Source organism: Oncorhynchus mykiss, chromosome 15, assembly GCF_057628025.1.
Source record: "Oncorhynchus mykiss isolate SJ-2025 chromosome 15, ASM5762802v1, whole genome shotgun sequence".
Lineage (NCBI taxonomy): Eukaryota > Metazoa > Chordata > Actinopteri > Salmoniformes > Salmonidae > Oncorhynchus > Oncorhynchus mykiss.
The window spans coordinates 61955001-61979633 of record NC_143036.1 but is presented as its reverse complement, the minus strand read 5'-3'; the positions used below and the strand labels follow the sequence as shown (position 1 = coordinate 61979633).

General features: G+C 44.5%; 1 protein-coding gene across 3 annotated transcripts in view; it reads right to left on the bottom strand.

Annotated features, from left to right (window-relative positions):
* LOC110490442 (transmembrane and coiled-coil domain protein 3) overlaps positions 1–24633 on the bottom strand; it is a 39215-nt gene that overhangs the window by 4303 nt on the left and 10279 nt on the right. Inside the window, exon 1 of one of the 3 annotated variants that reach the window (XM_021563834.3) lies at positions 17937–18167. The exons of the other annotated variants lie outside the window; for them this stretch is intronic. Coding sequence (XP_021419509.3) covers positions 17937–18008 — 72 coding nt within the window. The 5' untranslated portion in view covers positions 18009–18167. Of the gene's footprint in view, positions 1–17936; positions 18168–24633 lie in introns of those variants that run through there. 3 annotated transcript variants of the gene reach the window in all.

The window sequence follows — 24633 nt, the reverse complement described above, 5'->3', positions numbered from 1 at the left end:
ACACTGTCATCATAATCTCATCCCTTGTAATGTAAACACAAGCTCCATTTCTAGGACTGTCTGTGTGTGTGTGTCTGCATGCGCACATTCTTGCGTAGCCGTGCGCCTGTGTGCACGTGTGAGTCTGTGTGCCCTCTAACCCATTCCGGCATTGAGAAAAATGACTGGATAGGAGGAGAGGACAAAAGACGCATGAAAGAGAGCTCCAAGTCTCCTCTCTCTGCAGACTTTAATGGCTCTACTGAGTGGCTAGGGCAGTTGGTAGCCTCTGGGTTTACAGGCGCAGCCTCTGATGCAGAAACGGCTTTGACTGTTAACTACAGGGACAGAGGATGATTACGTAATAAATCAACCTGAGATGCCTGCAGTACAACTGGACTGTATGTAACCTGACTATATAACTACACGGTTACCTTGGCAGCCAGCAAACACACACACATATATAAGGCATAGCCAGCTTGTCCTCATCTATAATTTACAGGGCAGAGTCAGGGCCCCTTCTCATGTCCGACAGTAACTGATGAAATTAATAAAGCAGGCAACAGCAGCTTTAGCCTACTGGTTCACACATCACACATGTCGCACCACTCTCTCTCACACACACACACACACACACACACACACACAGTCTCCCTCTCTCTCCTCTCCATCCTCAGATTCCCCACCCCTCTCTCCTCTTCATCCTCAGATTCCCCTCTCCTCTTCATCCTCAGATTCCCCTCTCCTCTTCATCCTCAGGTTCCCCTCTCCTCTTCATCCTCAGATTCCCCTCTCCTCTCCATCCTCAGATTCCCCTCTCCTCTCCATCCTCAGATTCCCCTCTCCCTCTCTCTCCTCTCCATCCTCAGATTCCCCACTCCCTCTTCTCCATCCTCAGATTCCCCACCCCTTTCTCCTCTCCATCCTCAGATTCCCCACCCCTCTCTCCTCTCCATCCTCAGATTCCGCTCTCCTCTCCATCCTCAGATTCCGCTCTCCCTCTCTCCTCTCCATCCTCAGATTCCCCTCTCCCTCTCTCCTCTTCATCCTCAGATTCCTCACCCCTCCTCCTCTCTCCTCAGATTCCCCTCTCCCTCTCTCCTCTTCATCCTCAGATTCCCCACCCCTCCTTCTCTCTCCTCAGATTCCCCTCTCCCTCGCTCCTCTCCATCCTCAGATTCCCCACCCCTCTCTCCTCTCCCTCCTCAGATTCCCCTCTCCCTCTCCATCCTCAGATTCCCCACCCCTCTCTCCTCTCCATCATCAGATTCCCCACCCCTCTCTCCTCTTCATCCTCAGATTCCCCACCCCTCTCTCCATCCTCAGATTCCCCTCTCCCTCTCTCCATCCTCAGATTCCGCTCTCCTCTCCATCCTCAGATTCCGCTCTCCCTCTCTCCTCTCCGTCCTCAGATTCCCCTCTCCCTCTCTCCTCTCCATCCTCAGATTCCCCTCTCCCTCTCTCCTCTTCATCCTCAGATTCCTCACCCCTCCTCCTCTCTCCTCAGATTCCCCTCTCCCTCTCTCCTCTTCATCCTCAGATTCCCCACCCCTCCTTCTCTCTCCTCAGATTCCCCTCTCCCTCGCTCCTCTCCATCCTCATATTCCCCACCCCTCCTCTCTCTCTCCTCAGATTCTCCACCCCTCTCTCCTCTCCATCCTCAGATTCCCCACCCCTCCTTCTCTCTCTCTCTCCTCAGATTCCCCACCCCTCTCTCCTCTCCATCCTCAGATTCCCCTCTCCCCTCTTCATCCTCAGATTCCCCTCTCCCTCTCTCCATCCTCAGATTCCCCTCTCCCTCTCTCCATCCTCAGATTCCCCACCCCTCTCTCCTCTCCATCCTCAGATTCCCCACCCCTCTCTCCTCTCCATCCTCAGATTCCCCACCCCTCTCTCTCTATCTCGTGGTGTAAGCTCAGCTCATTTCCCACTCTCTCTGAGTGCCAGTTAACTAGGTCTCCAACCCCAGACAAACACTATCCTGGACCACTCAGGCCCAGCACACAGATGGCCCCACCAGTCAGTAAACAGGCTATTCTGCCTGGGTCAGAACCTACACGCACAAACACATTATCGAGTCAGCATGGCCAGAGAATTAGCTGACCCTTACATGACCCCCAACAAGCCCGAGGGATGAGGAACAGCAAGCACTGACATGTTGTCTGTCCCATCTATCACACACAGACACAGTACACACCACATCCTGCCCACCTCATCTAATCTGGAAGATGGGGGGATTCAAGTATGGTAACTAACATTTTTTTGGAGTCTCATAGTCAGTATTCCAAACACATACAGTCTGAGAAAGAGAACAGACACCACATAACACAACCATATGCCACAAATGTACATATGGGATGTGTTGACTGTCCCCGGGTCAATGCTAAACTCAGGTCAGTATTTATCCTCTAAACCGGGCTGGTATTAAAGCCAGTCAGACTACAATTTCACATGAGGCAGGCAGACACACTGCAACACAACAACCCATGATGAGGCAGACACACTGCAACACAACAACCCATGAGGCAGACACACTGCAACACAACAACCCATGATGAGGCAGACACACACACTGTAACACAACAACCCATGATGAGGCAGACACACTGCAACACAACAACCCATGATGAGGCAGACACACTGTAGCAACAACCCATGATGAGGCAGACACACTGTAACAACAACCCATGATGAGGCAGACACACTGCAACAACAACCCATGATGAGGCAGACACACTGCAACAACAACCCATGATGAGGCAGACACACTGCAACACAACAACCCATGATGAGGCAGACACACTGTAACAACAACCCATGATGAGGCAGACACACTGTAACAACAACCCATGATGAGGCAGACACACTGTAACAGCAACCCATGATGAGGCAGACACACTGTAACAACAACCCATGATGAGGCAGACACACTGTAACAACAACCCATGATGAGGCAGACACACTGTAACAACAACCCATGATGAGGCAGACACACTGCCTGGGAGAGATATTTGTTAGTTGTAGTGTTGTGTGTTCTATGTAGGCTAGAGCTGCTCAGCTCAGCGTGTTTCCCCACAGTCACACACACACACACAGTCACACACACAAACGTCTCAGTACAGGAAATCACAGTATGACCTCAGCTGAGCATCAATGTACTGGATTTTGTCATAAAAACGTACAAATCAGAACAGAAGAAAAGCCAGAAACAAAGTAATTGTCTGGAGATAAACCGTTCTAAAGAGGCTTCAGTTGGTGTGAAATTCATGACCAAGAGGTGGTAATAGGACGTAGGCTGTCAAACCCATTTAATAAGCCCTAGCTAGCATGGATCTGTCCTATCAGTAGAAGGGCGATTCCACGCCAGCAATTTTGTGTAGGTCGTTGACAAAAAAAATGACAATTAAATCTATTTTTATCTCAACTTGTAACACAACAAAATGTGTGTCTGAATGAGCTGATGATTGAATAAAAGTAGAGATGGATGGAGAGTTGCAAAGAAAGACAGGGTGAGAGTCAGTGGATGAGAGGAGGGGCCGTCTTGACCTGTTTGTATTATGTGGGTTACAGCCTATAGCCTGTCTGATCTAACCCAGATAGGACTTTCAACATCAAATCATACATCAACCATTCTGCATTCAAATCTATGTTGTTCCCATAGAAATGAATATTCACACACCACTCTAAGATGAATAGGCTATCCATTCTGACCCACATCAGACTGGGCTACCCTACGTGTGTGTGTGTGTGTGTGTGTGTGTGAGAGAGTGTGAGAGAGAGAAAGTCACAATGAGATTGGTGGGATTCAAATAAACAGATTTAGTAAAGAGATGAGATGTTAAAAACTACCCCCGAGCCGTCGCTCACAGGAACTGACCTCACAGTGGACCCGTCATGACCCCGCCAGCCATTCTACTACAGCATTACCCGACAGCCTAATCACTACGATCTACGACATCACAGGTACTCTGAGTTAAGTAACTGTCACGACTTCCGCCGGAGTCGGTCCCTCTCCTTGTTCGAGCGCCGTTCGGCGTCATCGGCCTTCTAGCCATCACCAATCCACTTTTCATTTTCCATTTGTTTTGTCTTTGTTTTTTTTACAAACCTGGTTTCAATTCCCCCATTAAATGCTTATTATTCAACCCTCTGGTTTCCCCCATGTTTGTGTTTGTTTTATTGTAAGGCTGTATCTGACGGCTGGGATTATTACTGCCGGGTTTTGTTATTAAGCCCGTTTATTTCATGGTACCAGTATTTTTCCAGCACCATAGTATTGTGTTTATACTGGTGTTTTCTTGAATTAAATACCTTGTCCACGCATCTCAGCTCTCCTGCACCTGCCTCCTTTCACCAGTTACCCACAGCCTTGACAGTAACACTGTTGCGGTACCACACCTCTGGTTCATACACAACCAGCCCACCAGCCACCTACAGTATCCATACTTGAATCTGACACTGAGAATTCCACATAGCAGATCAGAGGGCACGGTGGAGATATTACCATATTGCTTACTGTAGTGTATAGCAGAACTTCCCAACTCTTTCCAATCTACATGAAGTGCTAATGGACTGCTATGGGTATAGGGGTTGTCTGTGGACTGCAGGGCCAGACAGGGTTTATACACTCCACAGTGTTCAGCGTTTATAGCACAGCCTCCTCAAACACTGGAGAGGCCAGGCTCACTGCATCATTCTGTCAACCCATGGCCTTGCAAATCAAAGCACAGAATAAATGTGTTGCATACCTACTCACCCTGTATAACAATATATCAACCATTCAGCAGTTAAGTTCAGAACACTGCTCCCTCCATCTGCTACAGCGCTACCACAAAGACCTGAAAAATAGGACTTTTAAATGTTTTGATGTCCGAGACTGTCTGTCTGGTGATTGTTCTGGTTGGGTGTATATATAAATCATTGATTCCTGTCGTGTATTTATCCCCCTCTGGGCTACTAGTCTTCCTCTCCTCTGCTCCCACTTCCCACCCACGCCTGTTCTAACTCCACTGTCTACTAGCCTACTGTTTGTCTGGTGATTGTTTTGAACGGTTCTGCCTGCTGTGCTGCCTCTTAGCCTGGCTAGCATTGTGAATGAAAAGAGGTCCCCAGACCGATGCTCGACTTGGACAGGAGCTCAGCGGAGCTAAGTACCGCTACTTTAAAATGTTTTACTGCTTGAGCTCGTGTTCCTCTTATAGAATATTAGTGAAAAAGTACTATGGAGCTCCTGCGCCTAAATATAAACAGTACCGGCACACAAAATTAGCATCGGAACCTATTTCAGTCCAAGTCAAGCAATGCCACAGACTCGCCTGGTATGATTAAATAACAATTTAGGGACAGGGAAATATTCAGTTGGTTGCTGGTCTGAGTTTGTAACCACGCCCCCAAGCGTATATCTGAATAGAATAATCCAGTTTAGTATGAAGTTGATGAGTTGATTTGAGCAGAACCGGTTTTGACCAGATCCCAGACCCAACCAAACTGATTCGCTCTGCGGTCTGCAAATCAGCACACACTTCAGGGAGAACCCCCCCCCCACACACACACACTTCAGGGAGAAACACTCTCTCTCTCTCTCTCTCTCGCTCACTCTATGTGTGTGTGTGTGTGTGTGTCCTGCACGGCACCATAGAAAACGCCCAGAGTCCTGCTCTTATCAGACTTTAGGCAAATGTCAAAGACAAAGGAATTCTGATTACATTTATGGTCCTGCAGCAACTTTACCTTTGGTTTTACACTCAACGAGCACTCACTCACACGTACTAGTAAATCAGGTCAACCCCTGGGCTGGGCTCCAGTAGTTAAACATACCTGGGTTACTGCTACATGCCCTGACCTGCAGTGTATACACTAAACACACATAGTGAATGCAGGTAACACAGGACAGGATATCCACAGACTGTACCATATGATGGAAGAGTGTTTATGGTATTTATGCTACACTGAGCTGCTCTTCTCTTGCCCACTTCCCTGTGTATGAGTGGAGAGAATCATCAGTGGAGAGAATTTCCATATAACCGGCTAAACACTGACGTGACAGAGGGTTAGGACGTGTGTGTGTGACTGTGTGTCAGGGAGTCATCCCTCCTGGGAAGCACACTTTCTTTGACAATGTTCCAGCAGAAAGAATGAGGAAGAAAACAAGAAACAAAACAAAAAAGAGAACCAGAAAGAAAACAAGAAAAGAAACAAGAAAACATGAAAAAAACTAAACATGAAAGAGAACGAGAGAGACCGTGAGAAATAGAGATCAAAGTATGAAAGCCAATTTCTAAGCTAGAGATAACAAACTCCTCCAGTTTCTCTGTCTTGTTAAGTGTACAGATAAATGATGAGCCTTTAGCGGGCCTGCAGTGGAGCACATCAGCCCCAGAGGTCTCAATAGCACCAACTTGGACGCATCCCGGAGAGGAGTGTGTGTCTCTAATTAATTTAGGGTGGTTTACCAGGCCCCAAGCAAGTAGAGCACAGCCCTCAATATCTCACTGCTAAGGGCCAAGTACATTAACACACACTCGTATAGAGACGTAAAGAGGGTAGAGTCCCCAAAGCCATGCCAAGGACTGTGTCAGCACTCAGATGGAGGGAGATGGAGAGAATGTCATGTAACAGAGAGAGAGAGAGTACGCGAGAGAGGAGGTGAAAAAAAGAGAGAGATCCATCCTAGAAAAATCAATAGACTGTTAAGGGCCCAGTGCGGTCAAAAACTAGATTTTCCTATTTTATATTTATTTCCAAACTATGAGGTTGGAATAATACTGTGAAAATGATAATTCCCTTTTAGTGTAAGAGCTGTTTAAAAATATATATTTCAACCTGTTTTGGTGGGATGGAGTTTTGGCCTGACTGGTGACATCACTAAGCTCTAATTAGTTAATAAACTAATAAGAAAGAGAATTCCAAACCTCTCTGCCAATAAAAGCTAGTTTTCCCCTCCCCACAAATTATTTGGGGGCAATTTCAATTGAAAACAATCACAGTAAGGTATTTAATTGTTACCCAGAAATGAGTTGATTGATATTGAGAAGGACCTTTAACATCAATTTACAAAATGGAGAGCTCTACTATGACTAGACAGTCACCCAGAGAACAATATACACACGCACTAATTAAAACTCTGGCGGATAAATAAGGCTACACAGTCCACAGACATCGGGGAGGGAGGGGTGGCAGGAACTCTTCACCAGAAAAGCCTGAAAAGATGTAATCCTCTCCTTTCTGTCATCTGACATTTAATCTCTTTTTTTCCAGAACCAAGATTACCCAGCAGCCACCACCCTCAACAAAACACACTCTTTTAGATGGAGAGAGAAGAGGATAGAAAGAAAAAGATGAGCACATAGAGATGGAGAGGGAGGTGGGTGAGGATAAAGAGATGGAGAGAGGTGAGAGAGGGATGGCTATAAAAAGAGAAAGAAGAAGGGTGGATAGAGTAGGAGAAGAGTTGAACAAGTGTAACCATGTAATCGTATTGATTTAGGCCTAAAGAAAGAGAGAAGAGGGATAGATAGAAAGAGAGTAGGAGAAGAGTTGAAGTGTAACAGTGAATCCTGTTGTAATGTAGCTTCCTTAAATAGTACCCGCAAAACACCAGTCTCAACGTCAACAGTGAAGAGGCGACTCCGGGATGCTGGCCTTCTAGGCAGAGTTCCTCTGTCCAGTGTCTGTGTTCTTTTGCCCATCTAATCTTTTCTTTTTATTGCCCAGTCTGAGATATGTATTTTTCTTTGCAACTCTGCCTAGAAGGCCAGCATCTTTCTTGACAATTTCTCACCTTCATTTCTCAGAACAAGAATAGAATGACGAGTTTCAGAAGAAAGGTCTTTGTTTTCGGCCATTTTGAGACTGCAATCGAACCCACAAATGTAATCGAACCAACAAATGCTGATGCTCCAGATACTCAACTTGTCTAAAGAAGGCCAGTTTTATTGCTTCTTTAATCAGGACAACAGTTTCAGCTGTGCTAACATAATTGCAAAAGTGTTTTCTAATGATCAATTAGCCTTTTAAAATGATAAACTTGGATTAGCTAACACAACGTGCCATTGGAACACAGGAGTGATGGTTGCTGATAATGGGCCTCTGTACGCCTGAAAGATTAGTGGAATCTGTGTGAGTAGCTGGACAGGTAGGATGACTGGCAGTGAAGGTGAACGGGTGGTCACGGGTCAGGTGACAGAGGAATGGACTGAGGCAGGAAATCCTTTAACCATAAAGTGGTATATTTACTGGGTAGTCTGTGGTGCATCACAAAGGAAATAAATAACATGTATCCAATCAAATTCATAATCAAATCATAACAATCATTCATTCATTATTAACATAATTAGGTGATTCAGCAATTCAGTTCATTAAGACGTCAATAGGAATCATCCTTGAGTCATAATATTCATGAGAAGGCTAATACAAATAATTAAATCAGTGATCGGTTATTCAATCTATAATCCCCATCAGTTTGATATCAGAATGGATCAGTTCAGCAAACAATGACGTTTCATATTTCACCCTTTCAAGTTTGTCTTCATATGTACATGTAATTTCATTACATATTAACCATATATCGATGGCATGATTGACCTGTGATGATCTGTAGGGCCGTGATCATTGACCATTTAGATTAAACAATAGGTCTGAAGCGTGCGCTCCAAACCGCGCGCTCTGCAGTAATAACTATAAACAATAACTGATGGCCCACTCTCCCGATCGCAACAGATAGTTCAGATGAAAAGGTAACAGATTCGGTGGACTTACGTGGATTCATGGATGCACTCACACAACACAGACTGTCCATCTTTGGAGTTCTGATGACGAACACATCGTACTGCGCAGCACATGGCAGGCACAGGACACACACACACACACGTGTCAGAGCTCTTAGGAAAGCAGTTTACCGACTTGGCGTCCACATGTGCAAATGTGTCAGTGTAACCAATGGGCAGATAATTGATCTAGCTTGCTCTCGTTAACACACACACACACACACCACTCCCCTGTGTGTTACGTAATCTACACTGATCTAGTCAACTCAATCTGTGAGCTTTGCTGTGTGTATGTGTATGGTACAGTAACTGAATAGCACTGAATGTGTTTGTAGGTACAGTAGATTTCACACTAATCTAGTGGAAGTAGCTCGCTGATATGAACCAGCTGTATTCCTGTGAGTGTAAATCACAGGGGAGGGGGCAGCTGAGGGGAGGACAGCTGGGCTGTATGGCCATTACTTGACTCGATATTATGGCCGGCAATAATTTGCATCATCACATAAGCTTCTACAGGTAGAGATTGGTTTTATAATCACTGATTAAAAAGATCCAGTCAGCTCTGAGCCTGTGTTATAATATGTAAAGACAGTTCGGTGATACAGAAAATCCTTTTGATGAGTGAGTGCGTATGTGTGTGTTAATCCGAGGCTGTGTTACTCACTATACCCGGCATCTCTGTTGGTTTGTTAGTGCGTGTCTGTCCACTGTAGGCTTAGCTCACGCTCAATCACTAATCTAACAACACACACACATAGACAGAGATCCACAGAGAAGGGAAGATAGAGGGATAGAGAGAAATACCTAAAAAGATTCTGCCAACCTGGTCCAGATATGTACAGCTTCAGCCAAGTCTAGCTAGTAGCTACTTTAGTGTATTAAATCAAACCCCTGTTTGCTCTGACTAGATTCCCTCTTCATCTCTTCTTCCTCCAACACGCCACTCTGCCTGAGGACTCTCGCTCTCTCGTCGATGGCTATAACTCTGTCCTCATTCCCAGAGTTCCTAGCCCAAACACCATGGATAACCCATTTCCTACCCACCCAACTCAGGGCGAGTCCATGAATACGGTACACAGACAGACAGACAGAGACAGATACAGAAAGACTGACAGACAGAGACAGACAGAACAGTTGATGTCACAGAGACAGGACAAAGAGAGAGGGAGAGAGAGAGAGACAGAACAATTGATCATGCAGAGACAGCGTAAAGAGAGAGGGAGAGAGAGAGACAGAACAGTTGATCTTGCAGAGACAGGATAAAGAGAGAGGGAGAGAGGCAGAACAGTTGATCTTGCAGAGACAGGATAAAGAGAGGGAGAGAGAAGCTTTAGAGCAACACCCCCAAAGTGAATAAATGCCTTTGAGCATCATTCATGCACAGAGACATCAGAGAGAGAGGAGAGAAGGGGAGAGGGAGAGAATGGGGAGCATAGAAAGAGATATCAGCGGCAAAGCTTGTATACGATTGGGGGGGGGGGGGGGGGGGGAGGGGTGAAACTCCTGTGGTTGCCCTGACAACAGAAGGGAATGACAGCTGCTAGGCTACCCCTCACCATAATGGCCAATGGAGCATCTCAGAGACTAGGGACCCATAATTCAATACATTGAGGCCTTTCCTCTCCCTCCCACCCTCTCTCTCTCTACCCCTCTTCCTCCCACCCTCTCTCTCTCTCTCTCTACCCCTCTTCCTCCCACCCTCTCTCTACCCCTCTCCCTCCCACCCTCTCTCTCTCTCTCTCTACCCCTCTCCCTCTTTCGCCCTTCCTTTCTCTCACAGAGGTAAGACCGAGCTAATTTCAGTGATTTGTGGTGATTGGTGATTGGACAGTAGTATGAGGTATGTGGGCTCTCTGATTGAGGTGGTCAGATAAGGCAGGCTCATTGTAGACATTAATACTGTATGCATCCAGACTGAAACAGTGTCTGTGTAGCATGATGCCCTGGGAAACAACTGCAACATTAAATGAGAACTCAAGCGCTTGTTCCCTTAAGGCTGGCTCATTTAATCACCTATTGTAGAACTATTGCCCTGATTGTTTTTATATTTGGTCTGAGAGGACAGTTTTTTTTGTTTTTTTATCAAATTTTATTTTTCTTTAAAACAACAACAATACTAACGTGGGCGTTCTGGTTAGTGGTTGCGCTCGCCCCCACCCGCCCCGAGATGCCGGCAAGGCCCCGCTCATAACCACCAGGAACAACACACACCTCTCACAGCATGAAACCAAAACACAAAACATAAATAGTGAAACACAAAACATCCAATAATCCCATCCCCACCCCTGATTGGAGGACCTTTTATACTGTACATTTGTGTATAAAATTATTCCAATCAATTCCACCTTCAGACAGCCACAGATCAACCCATCTCTCCCAGTAAATCACCATTCTACCATTTCCTCTTCTAATGCATCCCTCCATTCTCCCATGTTGTCTCACTAGGAACCTCCCCATCATTCTCCCATGGTGTCTCACTAGGAACCTCCCCATCATTCTCCCATGGTCTCTCACTAGGAACCTCCCCATCATTCTCCCATGGTGTCTCACTAGGAACCTCCCCATCATTCTCCCATGGTCTCTCACTAGGAATCTCCCCATCATTCTCCCATGTTGTCTCACTAGGAACCTCCCCATCATTCTCCCATGTTGTCTCACTAGGAACCTCCCCATCATTCTCCCATGTCGTCTCACCAGGAACCTCCCCATCATTCTCCCATGTTGTCTCACTAGGAACCTCCCCATCATTCTCCCATGGTCTCTCACTAGGAACCTCTCCATCATTCTCCCATGGTGTCTCACTAGGGACTTGAACCTCCCCATCATTCTCCCATGTTGTCTCACTAGGAACCTCCCCATCATTCTCCCACGGTCTCTCACTAGAAACCTCCCCATCATTCTCCCATGTTGTCTCACTAGGAACCTCCCCATCATTCTCCCACGGTCTCTCACTAGGAACCTCCCCATCATTCTCCCATGTTGTCTCACCAGGGACCTCCCCATCATTCTCCCATGTTGTCTCACCAGGAACCTCCCCATCATTCTCCCATGTTGTCTCACTAGGAACCTCCCCATCATTCTCCCATGTTGTCTCACTAGGAACCTCCCCATCATTCTCCCATGTTGTCTCACTAGGAACCTCCCCATCATTCTCCCATGGTCTCTCACTAGGAACCTCTCCATCATTCTCCCATGGTGTCTCACTAGGGACTTGAACCTCCCCATCATTCTCCCATGTTGTCTCACTAGGAATCTCCCCATCATTCTCCCACGGTCTCTCACTAGAAACCTCCCCATCATTCTCCCATGGTGGCTCACTAGGAACCTCCCCATCATTCTCCCATGGTGGCTCACTAGGAACCTCCCCATCATTCTCCCATGGTGTCTCACTAGGAACCTCCCAATCATTCGCCCATGGTGTCTCACTAGGAACCTCCCCATCATTCTACCATGGTGTCTCACCAGGGACCTCCCCATAATTCTCCCATGGTGTCTCACTGGGAACCTCCCCATCATTCTCCCATGGTGTCTCACTAGGAACCTCCCCATCATTCTACCATGGTGTCTCACCAGGGACCTCCCCATCATTCTCCCATGTTGTCTCACCAGGGACCTCCCCATCATTCTCCCATGGTGTCTCACTAGGAACCTCCCCATCATTCTCCCATGTTGTCTCACCAGGGACCTCCCCATCATTCTCCCATGTTGTCTCACTAGGAATCTCCCCATCATTCTTCCATGGTGTCTCACTAGGAATCTCCCCAGCATTATCCCATGGTGTCTCACTAGGAACCTCCCCATCATTATCACATGGTGTCTCACTAGGAACCTCCCCATCATTATCCCATGGTGTCTCACTAGGGACTTGAACCTCCCCACCTGCAACCTTTCTGCTGAAATTGCCCCATAAATGTACATTTTACCCAAGAGCACGATATTATTTCCTATTGACTGACAGCAGCACCCTGACATTATGGCATAACAACTATTCCTGGACCCGACTCCAAAAACAAGCCAACGATGGACAGTACCAAGAGAGATGCTCTACTAATTCTGTTTCCGCATGGCAGAGTCTGCACCGGTCTGACTGTTGAATACCCCATATACCGAGCATTCTGTTTGTAGCGAGAATTTAATATAATAGCTTAAATTGAAAATAACTATCAGTTCATAATCCCGATGCCATGGTATTGGGACATCGGAAATCTGTTCCCAACTATCTTGAATTTTATGTGGCATAGTTGTCAACCCTCTTGACTGTGAAACTGATACATTTCACGATTTATATTAGCATTCTTAAGCCATTTAGGATTTTTTGATTAGTGGCAGACAAATTATACTGAACAAAAATATAAACGTAACATGTAAAGTGTTGGTCCCATGTTTCATGAGTAGAAGTTAAAGATCCCAGAAAATGGCCATACGCACAAAAAGCTAATTTCTCTCAAATGTTGTGCACAAATTTGTTTACATCCCTGTTAGTGAGCATTTCTCCACAACACAATGCCACAGATGTCTCAAGTTGAGGGAGAATGCAATTGGCATGCTGACTGTAGGAATGTCCATCAGAGCTGTTGCCAGAGAATTGAATGTTAATTTCTCTAAACATAAGCCGCCTCCCAATGGCATTTTAGAGAAATTGGCAGTACGTCCAACCGGCCTCACAACAGCAGACCAAGTGTAACCACACCAGCCCAGGACCTCCACATCCAGCTTCTTCACCTGCGGGATCGTCTGAGACCAGCCACCTCGACAGCTGATGAAAATGAGGAGTATTTCTGTCTGTAAAAAAAAGCTTATGTGGGGAAAAACTCATTATGATTGGCTGGGCCTGGCTCCCTGGTGGGTGGGCCTGGCTCCCAAGTGGATGGGCCTATCTTCCCTGGCCCACTCATGGCTGCACCCCTGCCCAGTCATGTAAAATCCATAAATTTGGGCCCAATTCGTTTATTTAAATTGACTTATTTCCTTATATGAACTGTAACTCAGTAAAAATTGTAGAAATTGTTGGATTTATATTTGTGTTCAGTATAATTAATTCCTTTCTCTTTTAAGTAATTTCCTCTTCCAGTTTTTGTGGCAGAGCTGTGATGAGTTGGTTATAATTTTGTATTGAGCAGACATCTCCATTCACCTGGATTCATTTGTTGTATGACATAATTCTACCGTCGTTGTTTACAATGTCATTCATAAACAGGGTACCTTCCTTAAACATTCTCTCCAAGAAAATTGGTTCATCCTCCATCAGTACATTGGAGTTTAGCCATATTATTTGCTGTAATATATATTCTGCCTCTTCTGGAGGATAAAATTAGAATTGTAGCCAACTCTGTATAACTTCATTTAAAAATAAAAGATACTTTAAACACGGTTCCATTGTCAATCCATCGGAAATTGAGTTTTAATCTGTATAACAGCACAGAGACCCCTTTTAAACATTGGATGTGCCTCTTTTAGCAGCTTACTGGAAAACCCTGTTTGGATTTAGATATTGTTTCCGTATAATAAAATCTTTAAGAGAGAAGTTTAATGCCTTGATATTTAATCATTGTAGCCATCCAAACTCATATTCATTATATAAATATACCGGTTTAACTTTAACTTGTTTTTCCATTCTAAATTAAATGAAATGTTTTGCTCATATAACTTGAAAAAGCATTATCCTGGAGTTGGTAGAGCCATGAATAGCTGTGTCAACTGTGATATCACTAGAGAATGAATCAGTGTAATTTCCCATAGACTGACAGGTGTTTCCCTTTCCACGGTTTCAAGGTCCTATCTGTTTTCTATCAAAATTGACAGTTGCAAGATCATTAAACTTTCCTGTAATGTATACCCCAAGCACATCAACAGCACCATCAAGTAATTGGGAGACCACATCGCAATTTATACATTTGTGACTTTTAGAGACCCAATCCGTAATATAGTACACTTAGTAGTTGGGTTTTAAATCAGATAAACTGGAGACATTATCCAGGTCCTCAATAAGACTGTTCAGGGTTGAAGATTGAAACTTGAATCATCAGCATATGATACCTTTGTTTCTAATCCATTAATTTTTAACCCCTTACTTTTATCATTGGATCTGATTTTTATAATTAACAATTCAATGGCCATAGCAAACAAGTATGGTGAAAGAGGGCAACCCTGTTTTACACCTCCTGACAACAAAAACATTTTCAGAGAAATAACCATTATTTATAATGTTACATAAAGGAATGTTATACATTACTTTTATACATTTTATAAGAGATTCTCTAAAGTTGAAATAATCCAGGCACTTAGAAATACATTCAAGTCATACTTTTATTGAAGGCTTTCTTAAAATCTGCTATAAAGATGCTGCCTGGTTTCCCTGCATTCTGATAGTTTAAGTATTTCTAATAGCTGGCTGTTATCTCCAATATATCCTCAATCCATCCTTTTCTCACTTTTGGCACCATAGAAAAAGATACCAGAAAGTAGTCAATCCGACTAGCTTGATATTCCCTCTTTTCTGATGACCAAGCGGCCATTAACGCCTTTGGAATGTGCCATCAGCCACTTCTCTCTCCGATGCACTGGCCCCGGGGCCACAGTAAATTGCGCTCACAACACACTATTTAATGGCCTGTTACTACACTGCCAAAAACAGCTCAGCAACACACACACACAAACAAACACACAAACAAACACGCAAACACACTCGCTCACTCACACACATACATGCATACCACACACACACACAACCCATCCGTACATTATTTTTATTCCTGTGTCTCGTTGGAATAAGACCTCAGGCAGTAAAAGTCCAGTCTGTACTTGAGTGGAGCAGGCTGGGAAAAACACAGCCTTAAGAAACTTACTCTGCCCAAGGGCAGACTTCCAGGGAGTTGTGAAAGGAAAAGACAACCCATCCCTTCTTCGCTCTTTCTACGAGTCTCCCTCTCTTTCTCAGCAAGGCAGGAAAACCTTCTCTAGTTAAACAGAGGAGAAAAGACAGAAACAGCATATTCTCCCCATAAACTTGATAGATTAGGCACACATGCGGCACTATACTACATATATATACACACTACATACATATACACACACACACTATGCAACACTTCACCATACACACACACTATGCAACACTTCACTACACCACACACACACTATGCGACACTACACCACACACACACTATGCGACACTACACCATACACACACACACACACACACACACACACACACAGGGTGGAGCTGACCTTTGTGTATTCAGTACTTAAGATGGAAAGACTAGCAAGGCACTAATGAATAAATAGCGAGGCACTAATGAATAAATAACATTCAACCTTAATAACACCCTCCATCGATCACAATGTCTGCATGTCTGTCTCTCTGTCAGTTTGCCTGTTTGTCAGATTACAATTCTAGCATCTCTGTTGATGTAAAGGGTTTGAAAGCTTTCGCTCTCTGAAATCAATTTTTATTCAGTGAAATGTGCCAGCTTCAGTCCGTGTGTGTAGTTAAATATAAATGAGTGGGGATGGTGGCAGGGCAGAGAGGAGAGGGGCACCGTTTTTATATGACAGATGCCAAATGGACACACACTGACGAGTGCTGCTGGCTACAGCGTGTGTGTGTGTGTGTGTGTGTGTGTGTGTGTGTGTGTGTGTGTTGTCATCAGCACCAGTGATAACAACAACATATGGATTTGTCTTCCATAATGTAAATGCTATATGCGGATGTTAAATCTAGGCCACTTTCCTTCTAACTGCAAAACAACTATCCTGTAATGAAAATATGGGGCATGTGTAGTAGGGAGGGTGAAAAGAGTATGTTCTGTCTCTCAGCATCTCCTCTCCCTGCTCCGTAGTCTGTTCCAGCCAGGGTTATCCCGTCCCGGTTGACTCACGGACAAGCCGCCACTCTCCAGCCACGCAAATTAACGTATGGATGGCTGGCAAGAGCCCCCAAACGCTCCTTTCCACTCCAGTAGCCGTTACCGACCAAGGGTTTCCACTGTCAGATAGAATATGTGGAATATGCCAGTGCCATCCCCCTGCCTTCCCCTTGACTCTCCCTCACAAAAGCTGCACCCTTTCCCCTATGCCTACCCTCTATAAGGGATATATAGCTGAATACCAGCTAGACCCCTGACTACATATACTTCTTTACATTTTCACACATTAATTGAGGGGGTGGTTTGTCGTATACTAGGATAAATAGCTCGATTTAGTTTTGCATAGCCTATCCCCTAAATGGGTCATGGTATGGGGATCAGCTATCAGTGTTGTTTGTTCTATAAGTATAACTCGTCACTGTATCTCACCCACGACATTACAGTTAAGAATGAACACAAACACCAGGGACAAAACAACTATACCGTGGCAAACTACAGAGTGGGAATGACCGTATAAAGCAAAGCGTTTAGGGGCCACGTCCACCACAAACATCTGGCTGCACATTTGCTCCCGACAAAACCGTTAAGGTAAAGGAACCGAATGAATAGAATCTACTTCGTAAATTTGTTCAACAGTTGTTGTGTTCATGGACGAGCACTTGACAGAGGTCGCACGCAAAGTTGTGTTTTGTGAAAAGAGCTGCTGTTGCAGTCAATGAAACACCTGCCCAGCAGTACAAATCCTTGACTAACCGGTTTATACCTGGCTGTCAAAACAACAGATACAAACACTGAGTGTATAAATAACACATTCAGTTAGACATGTGTTGGCTAGATACAAAACAAATCTAAAGCAATAAATGACCACAATTTACAAACAGCCTGTCTAACTATGGAATGATCTGAAATTATTCCTAAAGTAGATTCCTAAACATGTCCTGTTGCAATTAACTACAACGTCTCACATGATGTAATGGATACGGTGCACATAATTTCCAAATCAAGTCGCCCCAACACTTGGGACTGCGCTGCACGATGGAACGGTTCCGAACTCGACTCAGTCACGGATAAACTATAGCCCAAATACTTTGTTAGCTACGGTTAGTTGGGATAATTCGCATAGAGACAACTGGTTGTTGCTACTCTCGCTAACAACATAGATTATACATATTACCGATATTGTACACTACAACCGCCACGAATAAGTGCTAGTATACTACCGAATATCAAACGTGACAAATGTTGGCTAGCTCTACAGACGCAGTCAGATACGTTACAGCAAGTCACTGTCATTCCGCAGACGATGTGACCAGGAAGGCATATTTACCATTTCGCCGCAGATGTTATATCTCTCTACTTCTGATAAACTTTTATCCACAGCGGTATCGGCACTGGGCATAGTCCCGTAGTTTGGTCCGTGAATGTGGACTTGACGTTCCCCTACAAAAGCAAAGTTACAAACTGTCCATCGTGCTCACGTCGTCCCCTTCCGAGAGCTGTCAGTCATCACTGTCACTCACAACGGTTGTGGGGTGATCAGTGTCTCCGGAGGTAATCTGCTTCCGAAGCACAGGACAGAGTGCGAAGCCACTAGACTCCTCCCACTACTCCAGGGGGGGTAAATTCATTTATATATTTAACCGACAAAATTATGATTAGCCAGATTTGAGCTAGGTGAGTGTGTTGCCTATGTTGAAATGAACAACCATCCACGATTAGAAATATGAATATATAGTAAATAGCCTAGACATGGAGAGAAGGCATCAAATGTCATTCTCCCCATACATATGTTGCTGCCCATGGGACGACATAACATTTTACTAATGGCAAGTCGAATGAATATAGCACTAGATACGATGAAGTTCGGGTCATTTTCCACCGAGTGCGAAATGTCCATTTAGCACAGTCCAAGACACCGTGGCCGCGCCTCATGACCTCCTTGATAACTGATGTCATCAGCGCGCTGCACCTGTCTGTGACTGGCACATCTTTGTTTTTAGAGTATTGGTTCCGAAGTAATATCCTATTGGCGAGCCAACTGGTAAATGCAGAGGGTATTTTTTCTTAGTTATAAGGAATTCTTATAACTTTACAAGGTCCCTGTAACACCTAAAGATTTTGAAATTGTTTTAGATGCCATTTATTATTCATTATTATTCATTATTATTCAGGAACGCGTCAAGACCTGACCCTCAGAACCTACCTTCCATTAACCCTGTTGACCTGTTGACTTGAGATTTGTTTCTCTTCTGGTCCATTCAGCAACAGAGCGATACGAACCTTGTTTCAGCAGAATGTTGTATTATGTCATGCCTTATTGGAACGGTTTTATTGATAATATCTGTGGGGGAAAAGGTTGGATGTCGCCACACACATACCTACTTGTTAACAAAATTAAGGACAATATTCATAAATATTATCCTGCCAACTTCTATATGAAGAAGTTTAAAAAAAAAAACATCAACTCAAATTGTACCTTTTGTAATGACCACCCAGAAACGGTGTTGCATCTTTTTTTGCCAATGTATTCAGGTAAGGAATCTGTGGCAAGACATCAGTAGATTTATAATTGAACACATTTATGAAGATTTTATACTATTGTGGATAGATGTACTGCTTGGATTCTTTACCTATGATAGAAATAAGTTGAACAATTTTATGTAATTAATTGAATTATTCTTTTTGCCAAATTTCATAGTCACAAATGTAAATTTACAAACAAAACACCACATTTCTTACCTTAAAAAAATAAATTGAACTGTATTTTATGACAATTAAATACTCTACTAACAAAAAAGCTGTTAGAATTATAAGTGTATGTATGTTTCTTAAGGTCCTTGTGTAATGTGATATTGTACCCCCTAGCCCCGCCCCCTAGCCCAAATGCCCTTTGTATATTATTTATATATACTTGTGTTCCGCCATGTAAAAAAAATGTAAATAACAAGACTGCCACATCTTTCCACAGAAGCCTCAACAGCGCCCCATGTAGGTGCTTCACTGCATGCATGTGTGCTACGGAGATCGGCTTGGTAAAACAGCTGATCAAAATAAAGCATTTCTACAGCGAGGTAGCCTTGGCCTAAGCATGTCACCCTTTGGAAGAGGTAGTGGATATCCCACCCTTGTCTCCAAGGATAAAGGTCCACATAAATAATTCAATAAGGATATCTCTTTTATTGTGTCATCTATTTTTAAAGACACAGTTGGCAGCCCACAGTACTGCTGGCTAGCAGATGAGTCCAGTAGCTGTGTCACGTGACCCAGGCCCAGGAGGTTGTTGTTATTTTACTGTCCATAAACGGAACAGGACATTTAATCCTCAGTTTATTCATATGCAGTCTCCCACCTTTCAGACCCCCACGTCGCCTTCACAAGGTAAACCAGCTATAACATACCTGATCAGTAAACAAACACACACATACAGTTGAAGTCGGAAGTTTACATACACTTTCGCCAAATACATTTAAACTCAGTTTTTCACAATTCCTAATCATAGTAAAAATTCCCTGTCTTAGGTAAGTTAGGATCACCACTTTATTTTAAGAATGTGAAATGTCAGAATAATAGTAGAGAGAATTATTTGTTTCAGCTTTTATTTCTTTCATCACATTCCCAGTGAGTCAGAAGTTTACATACACTCAATTAGTATTTGGTAACATTGCCTTTAAATTGTTTAAGTTTAGTCAAACGTTTCGGGTAGCCTTCCACAAGCTTCCCACAATAAGTTGGGTTAATTTTGGCCCATTCCTCCTGACATAGCTGGTGTAACTGAGTCAGGTTTGTGTGCCTCCTTGCTAGCACATGCTTTTTCAGTTCTACCCACACATTTTCTATAGGATTGAGGTCAGGGCTTTGTGATGGCCACTCCAATACCTTGACTTTGTTGTCCTTAAGCTATTTTTCCACAACTTTGGAAGTATGCTTGGGGTCCTTGTCCATTTGGAAGACCCATTTGCAACCAAACTTTAACTTCCTGACTGATGTCTTGAGATGTTGCTTCACTATATCCACATCATTTTCCTTCCTCGTGATGCCATCTAGTTTGTGAAGTGCACCAGTCACTCCTGCAGCAAAGCTCCTCTGGTGGCCAATAGAAAGAGAGAGTCACACAGCCGTTAATGGCCATAACGACCGGGCCGGTGACAGGTAGACGTTCCAAGACTGAATGAATCAGCTTGGAGGGAGAGAACATCACCTGGCGCAGAGGGCACGGTGAGCGGCACAGAGGGCACGGTGAGCGGCACAGAGGGCACGGTGGGTGGCACAGAGGGCACGGTGGGCGGCACAGAGGGCACCGTGAGCGGCACAGAGAGGGTTGGCATGAGTGTCAAGATGGGATCAGATTGAATCTGGCTCTGGAGTAATTCATCCATTAGATACGGAGTCAATTGGAGAAGGGAGAATATGTTGATACATTTGGTGGGGGTGAATCATTAATAAGTTATTTACATGTTGCGTGTCAGAAATACTGCAGCCAGAGACAGTACAATTCCATCAGGAGAGAAGTCATCATGTCTTCTTTACCTTCTCACTCTCAACACAGGCTGAAAACAGCCCCTAGCCTGGCCCCACCTAGCCCCTTCACTGTTGGCAGATCTGAAGAAACCAGGTAAGCAACAAGTCCTCAAATGGGTTTATGGGAGCTTCAACCATATTGCTTCCGTCTTTTTCCGTACTATAAACACAAAATAGACTTCTTGAGGCGGCAGGTATCCTAGCAACTAGTTAGAATCCGAGAGCCGACGAGGTAAAAAATCTGTCGATGTGTCCTTGAGCAAGGCACTTAACCCTAATTGCTCCAGGGTCACTGGCAGACCCTGGCCATGACCCCACTCTCCGAGGGTTTCCCAGGGGGAGTTAGGATATGCAAAAAACACATTTCCAATTCACACACGCGTATAATAAACACTTGTACATGAAATAGGACAAATATAAGCCCCCACCAAATTATTATTATTAGTAGTATTATAAATAAGGTCAGAGAGATAGAGGGGTTTTTGGGATTGGGGACAGATCTCGCTGCTTTGCTCAGACCATTTAACTAATCCACTTCTAGTCCATTATCACCTATGTAGGCCTGTTGATTAGTTCAAATGTGTTTGATTTATAATGAGGAATGGAATGTTCATTTGGTCTAAATTGGTGTTTGGCTGCATTGATTTGGCTTGGAGCACCATGTGTGCCCAGGGGGAACAGCTTTAGAACAAACACGGATGCACGCATGCACCGATGCATGCTGCATGCGGCACACGCACACACACACGCACGCAAACACACACAGTCTGCTCATATAACTCACAATGATCAGAGCACTAATCAGAAGTTCTCCAGACATGGAACTCTAATACAGCTTTTACACTGGTCTCAACTGCAAAACCAAGTCACCGTTTAGTTCCTTGCGCCGCTCTCTCTCTCCCTCTCCTTTTCTGCTGCTTTCTTAATTAATCAGACAGAAGTCTCATCCCTCTGAGAGCTGAACTACCTGCAGTGTGTTCGCTCTTTATAAATACACACTCTCTCCTTTGCCGCAACATCTTATCTAAATGGCACTAGTGGTCTCGCTTGATAGTCCATTTATTTTGAGTTGATAATCCAATTACTCTGAAAGATAAGATTGTCCAGTTTGTTAATATTGACTTTGCATAGAGAGACCGTGGGCTATAGTTCATCTGGTGTGTGCGCGTACGAGTGGTGTTTATCGCAAAGACTGCCATTGTTCCATTTCCCCCTGACGTTGTGTTCGTTCTACACTTCCTGTGCCACTTCCTGTCTCTGTCCCAGACGTCACCCCAATCTGACCTCTACCTTCCCACATGGTTCCGGAACAGAACATTTAGGTAGAGTTATGGAATGTTGATGTAGAGATCTGGAATGTTTTAATGGGATCCTAATGAAGCCTCTACAAGAATCATATTGGCTCGTAACTGACCTCAAAGCTGCCCTCTGTGTTTGTGCGTGGGTGATTGTGTGATAATCTTACGAAGAACAAGGAAATCGAAACGAACAGACGATTCCCCCTGGTAAGGCATTGGAACAGACTGCTCTGAGGAACTCTGGCCCTTCTCCTTCCTGTGTGACTCAGAGAGACGCCAGGGCCAGATTAGGTCACACACTGTCTGGGTCTCTGTTACACACACATTGCCTGGGTCTCAGTCACACACACACACACCCACACACAGTGCATTGCTGCTCCTCTAGCAGTGTTAAGGCCTATCTGTCCAGACTGGTGATGTGCTGAGCGTAATCGGATTAGGAGAACAGATCACTATATGCACATATGGGAACACAAAGTGTGAATCTGTATTCTCTGTTTCAGTCCTGTTTTTACCCGTGTGTGTATGGAGCATGTGTGACAGACAGTCTGTGTGACATCTTCCCTAATCTCGACGCAGCAACGCGGGTACTCTGAAAAGATTCAGTATACTGAGACAGAGTGAACACACACACACGCACACGCTCAGGCACACGCACACACACACACACACACACACACACACACACACACGGTCCTTGTCTCTATGTAATTGGGATAGTGTGGTTGAACTAGTTTGTGATGACCAAATCCTACACCCTACTAGTTCTGTCCAGAAGAAAAACAACCTCATCTCTCTCAAACCATTGTGTCATTCTGCATACCTCTTAAATCACTCTCTTCTCCCTCCAAAGCTCTCTCTCTCTCTCTCTCTCTCTCTCTCTCTCTCTCTCGCTCTTTCTCTCTCTCGTAGTGAAGCTGTGTGTCAGTGAATGTAGTCATCACATCACATCTCCCTCTCTCTCTATCTTTTAAATGCTGACAATCTCCCACCCAGTCCTTTTCAGCTAATGGCCTTTACACAGTCTCTCTCTCTCCCCCGCTCTCTCTCGCGCTCTCTCTCTCTCTGTCTCTCTCTCACATTCTCAATTCAATTCAATTTAATTTAACGGCTATATTGGCATGGGAAACATATGTTTATGTTTAGATAATAAACAAAAGTGAAATAAACAATACAAAAATGAACTGTAAACATTACACTCTGTCTCTCTCTTTCATACTGCTTCCTTTCCACTGCTATCTGATACGAGCTGCTGATTTTAGACTCACACACACACACACACACACACACACACACACACACACACACACACACACACACACACAGCCACTGTTTCTATGGATGGGTTTCTCTGACAAACCAATCAGTCTCGCCGGCCTCATACCTCAGCCATGTGTGATAACAGAGGCTACTTTCTGACTGCCAGACATTATTAAACGCACTCAGAGGGCAGGCTGGGAACGAATCAACACTGGGTTGCTAAAATTACATAAGTCATAACAGAACTGTACTAAACTTGAATGGCAGGCGGGGACCAGCATGGAGAGGCTGTAGAGAGGAGAAGGCAGGGAGTGGAATAGACAGCAACTACCTCCTCTCTCTCCTTACCCTTCTCTTGTCCTCTCTCTCTCTCTCCCTCCTTTCCCCTTGGACCCCCTCCCCCAAACAGCTTTCCTTTTCAGCCAGACATCACACTATTGAGAAAGACTTACTGCCCCCCCTTGCCCCCAACAAAACACCCCTCCTTGCCCCCTGTCCTCCTCCTCCCCTCCTCCTATTCTGTTCTATTCAGACCTTCAGACCAAGAGTGAAATGGTGGACCAAGAGACCCATCCACAAGCCACTAATCCCTCCCATCTCCACGGTCTCTTTTGTCCCAGCACAGCTGGCAGAAAATGGGGCATATGAATACAGGGCTAGGGGGAGTGACTGGTAGAGGTGGGTGGTGGTAGGAGGGGGACGGTAATATTCAACCTCAGCTGTAAATCTGACTGGACTGTGTGGCAGAATATCATTAAAGAGAGAAAGAGGGTCTTACCAGCGTATATACCTGATTATACACAGATACAACCGCCAGATAAAGAGAGAGAATAATACCAATTGTTTGTATATTCATTTAACTTTTATTTAACTAGGCGAGTCAGTTAAGAACAATCATGGCCGGTTGTGATACAGCCTGGAATCGAACCAGGGTGTCTGTAGTGATGC